This window comes from Nelusetta ayraudi, unplaced genomic scaffold (genome assembly GCF_046127955.1).
Source record: "Nelusetta ayraudi isolate G7.1 ecotype Tasmania unplaced genomic scaffold, CSIRO-AGI_Nayr_v1 ptg000008l, whole genome shotgun sequence".
NCBI classification, from domain to species: Eukaryota; Metazoa; Chordata; class Actinopteri; order Tetraodontiformes; family Monacanthidae; genus Nelusetta; species Nelusetta ayraudi.
In genome coordinates this window covers 6,324,927-6,333,497 of record NW_027466058.1, presented here as the reverse complement: position 1 = coordinate 6,333,497, position 8,571 = coordinate 6,324,927, and the positions used below count along the sequence as shown (strand labels likewise).

The window sequence follows — 8,571 nt, the reverse complement described above, 5'->3', positions numbered from 1 at the left end:
TTGGTCGACACATTGTGCACTAGCCGCTCAGCACCAAATTTTAAGGAAACACAGCAGACCTTTTAGTGTGAGCAGTCAATAGGCAAGATGTCTGGGCTATAATGGTATTTTAAGCATCTATCTAAGGTGTTCAAGTGCAACTGATGAGCATTCAGAAAAAGGTGTTTGAGCACCCTTAGAATTTTTTATGATTACTATAAAATATTTGTGGAAGATTCTCGTCCGTGTTTCAAAAGATGTGGTTGCATCAGACAGACAGAGAATAAAGAAGAAATATACTAAAAAAGAAAGGCTTTAAAATCCCTGCCAGCTTTTATTCACAGTCATGCTATCATGGTTAATTAAACTGACTACATTGCAAACAAAAACAGAGGCGGTACTGTCTTCCAGTGGGCTCTCACCACTGTCCTTCCATACGCTGTCACACCTCCAAGAGCTTTCCTAAATGTCATCATAGTTTATGTGTTTGGAGCTAATTATATCGACTGGTCCCTAGAGCCAAAGAAACAGGAGCAAGCACAAAATAGCCACGGATGTGTCACCGTACTCACAGCTCCACGTTACAGAAAGAGACTCATAAATAAGCCAGAGGCTAATCATAGAAAACAAGTTGATGTTGACCCTAATTAGTGAGATGATATCATTACACAACAATGATTTTTTTTTCAACTGTTTTATTCATGTTTTAGAAAAACAAGCGCACACACAACATCAGTACCATTAAGAATACAAGTGGAATGCGTCAAGAAAAAATGACATTCACATTGCAGTTAAACAAAACTAAAAAAAAAAATACAATCACAAGAGAGTAAAAGGTGAGTTTGTTGAAAATAAATATCATCTACTAGGAAATAGATGAGGAATGTGTTTGAATGCACTACTGAGGTAGTTGTTTAAGAAAAGATGCCCCTGAAAGTGTTAAAGCGATAATAAAGTTAAGTGTTGAATACACCATAAAATTGATGAGGCTTTTCATTCTAAGGAATGTTGGTTGTTTTGGGTTTTTCTTTTTTTATTATTTCTGTGCTGGTATGTCAGCCATTTCGATCGCATGCCGTTGATTCAGCTCAGCTTATTATAAAAGTCCCTTTGGCAGTGATAAAGTGCTCAATTGTAAACCGTGATCTCTCAGGATGATGAGAAAAATGTACCTGCGTCATTGCTCATCCGACGCGTTTCTCAGAAAGCACCCCTTTCACCAAAATATGAGAACGTTAGAGAGAGACAGGTGGGCCGCAGCATGCGAGGATGAAGACAAAACTGCGGAAACAACGGCTCTACATTCAGAATACAGCTGTCAGAAACATGGTCTCCGCTAAGGTTACGGGGCCTCCTGTCACACACCTCTGTGAGTTCTGGAAGATTGCCCTGACAATATGCCATACAAACGGTAGCTTTACTAAGTCACAGACTTATTTCTCTTTTTCTTTAGTAGAGGCTCTCTTCAGCGAGTCCACCTGAAAAGGAGGCAGAAAAACACATGGATTAAATGGAAGTTCTTGCATAGAGAGGAACACAGAGATGAGATGAAACAGGAGATGAGCGGCCGGTTACCTCGCTGCAGGTCACTCTGCACGTAGAAGTCGAGTTGATGCAACCCAGTGTCTTGCCCTTCCAACTGCAAACCCAAGGCCTCCATGACGGCCAGCTGCTCGAGGTCCCGAGAGGCGGCCGGCGGCAGGGCGGGGGTCTCCTGCTCCCGCGAGCCGCCTTTGGCGCTCACCAAGTCCAGGTCTTTGAGGATGCTGTCAAAGACGCCATCGTCGAGCACCAGCTCAGGTTTCGATGGAGGCAGGTGGGGGCGCGCGGGCCAGCCAGGATCGACGTTGGGTTGGTAGGCGGAGAAGCTCCTGGCCAGGGAGGAGATCTGCTGGGCCAGGATGCTGATCTCAGCCCGCTCCCTCTCACTGTAGAGACCCGACTCCGAGTGCGAGGGAGACTGGCTGGGGGTGGGCAGACCGGGCAACCCTGGGAGGGGGACCTGTCGCTCTGGGGCGGCGCTGCCCCCCTGTGGCTGCGGGAGGAAGCTGAAGTCGTCCTGGTGCAGGGCGCAGTCTGCCGGCACGTCGCCGAAGTCGGGCAGGCAGCTGGGGACCAAGCGGGCGTCCGACGCTATAAAATCGTAAGTGGGAGATTGTGGGGAGGGAGGTGGCGGGGAGTGAGCGCCGAGGGCTGCTGAGACCTGCTGAAAGGTTTGGTCGGCCAGCAGGGGGAGGGAGAGGGGGAGGAGGGTGTCCCCGGGTGAGTGGTGACAGGGGAGCGCTGACTCGAGGTGGGAGTAGTAGTGGGCGGGCGAGCTCTCGGGGGAGGACAGCAGCTCGTCTGCGTAGCCGTGAACATCCATCAGGAGCTCACGGCTCAGCTCCCCCTGCTGGAGGGAGGAGGAGGAGGAGTAGGAGGAGGAGGCCGGGCTGTAAGGGGGCGTGAAGAGAGCGAGGCCGTCACCCAGGGCAGGGAGTGAGGTTGTGAAGTCCCACTCGGACTCCCTACCGGACCCCGTCGACTCCTCGCTGGCTGTCCTCTTCCTTTTGTAGCAGCCGGCTGCGCCGCTGATGCTGCTGCTGCTCTGAGCGTGAGTCGAAAAACTGCAAGAGGTAGCTGGAGATGGTGGTCTGCAGGTGTCGCTGCTGATTTTCCTCTGCAGGTATTTGGCCTCCATGTCACTGCAGGCAAAAAAAACAAACAAACAAGACATGGATCAGGGATTTTGCAAAAAAAAACAAAAAAAAAACAAAAAAAAACAGGGGGAACAACTGATGGAGGTCCTCATACCTGATGAGGAAGTTGGTGCAACTCAAGCTCTGGCATCCAGAGTCTTTGCTAGCTTGAATGTAAACCCAGGTCCAGGACAGATCCTTGCACTGGAGCCTCAGCACCGTCTCCAGCCGGAATCCTTCATCTGCCTGCACTGGGAGGAGAAAAGGCAAAAGCATTAAAATGCTTCACTAACCTGGATTTCTTTCGTTTTGCCAGCAAGGAAATAAGTGTCTGTGCAGTGCTTTCCGACTTACATAATCTTCTGTGCGACTCGGCGCCGGAGGAAAGATCTTCAGGGTGGATGAGACTGTACCACGACCGGCCTGCCATTTCTTCCGCCGTGTAACCCAGAAAGTACAAAACCCTGAGAGAAAGAAACACGTCGTCAGCAAGCAGCTCGTGAAAGGCGTCCTTTAATTACTGTGATCTGTCTAATGACGCACCTGTCCGCCAGTTGGATGAAGGTCATGTCCAACCTGTGGAGGCTGCCGAAGCTCTGACACAAGTGGGAGTCGCAGCTCGGCACTCGGTCGACCGTGGGTGCGCAGAGGGCAACAAACAGGGGCTGGTCGGGCAGGGGGTCCGAGGAAGAGGAGGAGCGCCGGCACGGCCGGGGGAAATACTGGAACCTCCCTCTGACCATCGTGGAGCCGCAGCTACCCAGCTGCTGCTGCCTAAAGGCCTTGGACGTTCGCATGCAGCACACAAAATTCCTCTCTGAAGAAAGACAGTTTGTTTTTAGTACAACTTGGATGATAAAAAAAAAAGAATGAAGCGCCAACAACAATAATTCTAGTTTAGGGCAGTTTTAAAGGGAATATTGCGTTACCTAATGATGGGTTACTTTGCAAGTCCAAGTTGGATTTCACAACAGCAAGGTCAGAGCGCTCCACCATGTCATACAAAGAGTCACCTTGAAGCACAGCCACCTGGAAAAAAGAAGAAAAACAGTTTTAAAAATCTGAAAGTTGAACATAACTGGATAGGATCTCTGTTTAATCAACAGTCGGCGTACCATAGAGATACCCAGATACTGGTCGACATTTTCCGACACGTAGACGAGCCTTCCCTGGGCGGTGGTGACCAGGACAAAGCCAGGCAGGCTCTGAAGGAACACCTCGCATGGCGGCGAGCTGCTGGAGCCTTCTGCAGCCGGTAGACCTTGAGGAGGAAAGAGGGAGCCGGACACGGTGAGCCGAGCCCGTCGCCGAGGTGAGGAGTTGAGTTTGGAGCGAGGTCGTCGAAGACTCACCCTGGAAGAGAACAGACTTCCGGATGTAGGCGCAGATGGCAGCCATGGAGTGGAGGTAGGAGAGGCGCTCCTGGTCCTCCCGGGAGATGGGCAGGAGAGCGCGCATGTTCCGGATCTCGTGGTTGATGTGGTCCCGCCGGGCTTTGGATGCTCCTTTGGTGGATCTGTGGGAGACCATGGCCGCCCGAGCCTGGAGGAAAACTTAAGAAAGGCGCGAGCGTGGGAGGGGGAACTTCTGTCTACTGCCGCACGTTAGAAAATCCGTCCAAAGTCATCCTCTTCTGGGTGCACAGATTAAAAAAAAAACGACAACAACACAAAAATATACATAAAGTACTGGTTGCCAAGTTTCCTCCTTCTTTCTTGTTGCTGGAGCGCATTAAAAAAATAATAATCAAGGGTTCCTATAGAAACAGCAGCAGTGAGATGCTCACTGCTGCATGCGTGTGTATGTGTGTGTGATCAGTGATCCGTCTGGGTCCATGCACAGAGTATGCGAGGCTTTTAAAGCTGCCAGGACTTCAGCGTGGGCGTCGCACAAAAAGAGGAGGCCGGCCTTCTGCTGCTCCCTTCATTGCCTAAAGAGGGTGTCCTGATGGAGGAAGGGAGGGGGGGCCCACACGTCATTGGGACCAAAGGAAAAATAAAAAAAAAACAGTGACAATTACATCATTACATCAAAATGATCCATTCAGAACATGCACTCGGCAGCTTGAAATTTCTGGGTTTTTATTTGAGGGTTAATTCCCCGTCAAACTTGGACCATTACTCACTTTATTTCAAAATCTTTAGTGTTTTAAGATACAGCAAAGTTCACGTAGTCTGTGTTGTGGGCGACTGTGTTTTATTTATTGCAATGCGGCACCACAGTATAATTCACAGAAGAAGTTTGCCGACTGGGGAAAACTGGATTAGCGGCCTCCTGCTGTGCGCACGCTGCAGGCGGCAGACTGGGGTCTGGGTCCTCTCAGCTCAGCTGCAGTGTGAAGAGGCAGCCACGAGGGAGCGTGGTGCAGGGAGAGAGAGAGAGAGAGAGAAGAGAGGGAGAGAGGGAGAGAGAGAGAGAGAGAGAGAGAGGAGAGGGAGATGGATAGAAGCTGCTCACCGGAACCTCCTCGTGCAGTAGGAGGGGCTGAGATGAGATGGTGATGGGAGGTTCCACGCGCTGTCACGACCGCCAGGTTCTTGCACCAGATTATCATCTTGACGTAGATGTTGCCACTTTTAGGGCAATGTATTTTAATCGTGGCGCGCGCGCAAAGGCACTCACCTGACGCGCGTGAAAGAAGATCACGTGGTAACCCCGTGAAGCGCGCCAGCGAGGCCCGTCTCCTCAGAGCTTGAGTGCGTGATGATGAGTCAGTCACTGAGCCTCGCTGTGCGTGTTGTGACGTCATTGCAAAAACAGTCGACGTACGAGTGAACGAGTTTAGACGTGTGACTGATATAGAGGAGTGACAGGGTGATGTTTTTACCTGATGACTATGATTGTTATTAATTTGATTTTGCTTATTGCGTGAAATCTGGATTAGCAGGTTCATGATGACAGAAATAACCATGTCAGAAAACAATTATAGTTGGAAACCACGTGGACTAAACATTCCCTGAAAATCAAACAATTTAAACATTTCAGCCTTCAAAATAAGGGGTGGGTCCGTATGGGGTGGGGGGAGGGGCACTGGAGCTTTTATTTTTTTTTTCTCATCGTTACTATTATGATTATTGTTCTTATTGCTATTTACTTACTACTTTTTTTTGGTTTGTTTTTTGTTGAGCACTGTGGGTTGCATATCTTGTGTATGAACAGTGCTATATAAATAAAGTTTATTATTAAGTGACAGAAACACTTACGCAAAAGCACATCTTTGTTTTTCCTGCTTCATTGGCAGTCCAGAGACACATCAATGACAGGAAACACTGCTGAAGTGAATTTTCCACTTTATGCGCTCTTAAGTGTTTATTTACCAGTCCTGTACATTATGTCCCAACATTATTTAACCTCATCAATAAAAACGTTTTAAACTCCACTAACACATGTTGAGACTTGATGCGAGGCAGTCGGCAGTGAGAGATGAACGAAAGCCCAGCGACCGCATCACAACAAATCCTGCACAATTCATCGCACGTGCAGCAAAACGTCATCAGCAGAGGTGAGGCCTTTTGAGAAAAAAGATAAATGTAGCCGTTTTTTTAAGAAGTTCAACACGCGACAGCATGAACACAAAACACCATTAGCATGCGCGTCTCGGCAGAAATGCAGCTTCATGCGTGAGATTTCTGCGGAAGCCATCAATGGCGTTGTGACTGTCTGCGCATTAGTCACTCAATTAAACCTCCCTGTTGGAAAAGAATCAAGGCACAGGTCTGCAGACATGATGATGCTCCATGGGCTGCACCAACACCTCCTCCCCCCTCCTTAAACAACGACAGACTCTATCCTCTGAGGACTCGTTTAAAAGGCTGTTCACCCAACCCCCCCCCCCAATTTAACAATTTAATGGCCTTTGGCCACGCTGGCGGTGCAGACCTAGAACTTGAGTGAGGGGACTGTCGGCGGTGGGGCCCGGGTACAAGACAAAACAAATCACTCTGAACAAATCCTCAGCCTGATTCTCAAGGGCCGCCGGGATCGTCTGAGTCCTGGAGGGAAATGAGAGTCATTCGCTCGAGTGCCTGTTGGCATTAGCGCCTGCGCTGGCCAGCCAGGGGCCAGACAGAGGGACCCGGTGCGGCCCCGCTTCCTGTGTGTGGCGGAGACCCCCCTCACCCCCGGCGGGACACAGTGTCTCTGCTGCATGACTATTAGCCGACCCCACTGTCTGTGGCCTGCACTTAACACTGCAGATAACATTGGCTTTATAGCACGGGGCTGCTGACAGACAGGAGCAAACTGCCAGGCCACTGTTAGGAACAGAAGGCTGGATTGGGTCCACACTGGGACACTGTGTCCCAGTGTGGACCACCACCACCGGCACGCGTCCCGACTGTCTGGGGGTTTTGGTGGCACCACAGTGTAGGAGCACCGCTGGAGTCGGCACTCAGGGTAATCAGACAGGCCGGCTGGCCTGGATTGGACCCTGTGCACCCTGACAGGAAGTGGACGGTCACGGTTCAGTGAACCACAGTAGCGACTGAGAGGTGGACACCAGGCACAGACACACAAATATTAACTGTTGCAATATTGACAAAATAACGCAAGTGTCTGATATGGGTTATCATGATTTTGCACATTTTGGATTGATTTTATTTGTTTCAGTCGAAATCTGCTTTTGATAATGTAGTTACTATTAATGTCAGGAATTTATCTGAAAGTTACTCCTATACAATACATTCAACTCTAAGTCAACGGCACCAGAATATCCCTGGCCCCTGAACCCTGTTCTGCTCCTGTAGGTTTGATGAAAATAAAGCTGCTTCATTTACTGCAGCCAACCAATGAGATTTAAATGAAACTTTCCACACCGCAAGGACATTTTTCTTCATGTCATGATCCATACTTCTGTTCTTTTCCCCTGCAGCTGCACAGACACGCTCGCTGCAGTTCAGTAAAAGTGCCAGCGAGGTCGAAGGATTATCCGGGAAATCCAGGTCATGATTCAACAGACTTTCTGAAAAGCAGCAAAGTACATCTAACAAGTCTTAGTGCACTAAAAAAAAAGACCTCTACAGATGAGAAAAATATTACATTCGATTTCATTTTGTCCTGACTGAAATTGATTTAAACTTGAATCATATGCATGACAAAATGTGATGCAAATATTTATGCAGATAGGTCTGATTAGGAGTCCTCAGCAACCCAACAGAAATGAAGGAATTAAAATCAATGAGAGGGTATGGACAGTTATGGTCTGACACCATAGACACTTAATATAGTGATCTCCTTCTTCGAGCTGTCAAGAGTTTATGAATCATACGTCTGTGAACCCAGAAGACGGATTGAAACTGTCCAGACCAGTCCTGTATAAATTGTAACCAGTTTATTTTTATTTTTTTTTAAAAAGTTGGGGAAAATACTTTAAATTAATGATAAGAAGCTTCCTGAACTGCAGTTTTTAATCACTGACATCCAAAGAAATGCAACAGATATTGAACTAAAAGCTACTAAAAACAAAACACTGAAAGGTATAGAAAATAACATAATCAAAGATCCAAAAACCGAGGGGGAAAAAATGAAATTAACCCTTCACCAAACATATGAAAGCAAAAGAAGAAAAAAATAAAACCCCAATCATCTGTTCATGACTTCAATTTGGTACAAGTTTTTGATCTGTTCATCAGCCATTTTTATTTGTCATCTGTGTGTGCAGGTTATATCACATAAGACTGTGTCACATTGGCACCACCGGTCTGTAAAAAAACAAAAACAAACAAACCAAAATAATAATAATAATAATAATAATAATAATACTAATAATAATAATAATACAATGTCTGCTCTTGGAGGGCAGCACAAGTAAAAGACTTAATTTCTGGAATCCCGCTCAGGCAAAAAGCAGCATCAACACGTCTCCCCTGCCAAAGTCGCACTGATGAGCCACCATCATCGCCGTCCATCCGCATCT

General features: G+C 47.8%; 1 protein-coding gene across 2 annotated transcripts; it reads right to left on the bottom strand.

The window, feature by feature from the left end:
- Positions 1–943: 943 nt before the first annotated feature.
- On the bottom strand, positions 944–4,844 carry npas4l (neuronal PAS domain protein 4 like). Of its 2 annotated transcripts, XR_012926081.1 has the most exons (9): positions 4,010–4,844; positions 3,773–3,918; positions 3,587–3,686; positions 3,201–3,474; positions 3,012–3,121; positions 2,773–2,908; positions 1,555–2,663; positions 1,345–1,457; positions 944–1,260 (listed from the first exon to the last, which is right to left on the bottom strand). XR_012926081.1 is itself a non-coding variant. In XM_076018993.1 (8 exons), exons 1-8 carry the CDS (start codon positions 4,185–4,187, stop codon positions 1,429–1,431), a joined length of 2,082 nt encoding a protein of 693 aa, XP_075875108.1. In that variant the 5' UTR covers positions 4,188–4,844; the 3' UTR covers positions 944–1,428. The 2 variants fall into 2 exon arrangements, 1 of the variants encoding a protein (XP_075875108.1); XM_076018993.1 differs by having other exon boundaries at positions 944–1,457.
- Between the last annotated feature and the right edge of the window lie 3,727 nt (positions 4,845–8,571).

What these genes read in the sequence shown, in the direction of transcription:
- npas4l (XM_076018993.1), bottom strand. Translation starts at nt 4,187, where the DNA reads ATGGTCTCCCACAGATCCACCAAAGGAGCATCCAAAGCCCGGCGGGAC. An exon ending in TGCACCAACTTCCTCATCAG is followed by an intron (nt 2,664 to 2,772) that starts GTATGAGGACCT and finishes TTTTGCCTGCAG; the next exon opens with TGACATGGAGGCCAAATACC. An exon ending in GCAGAGTGACCTGCAGCGAG is followed by an intron (nt 1,458 to 1,554) that starts GTAACCGGCCGC and finishes CCTCCTTTTCAG; the next exon opens with GTGGACTCGCTGAAGAGAGC.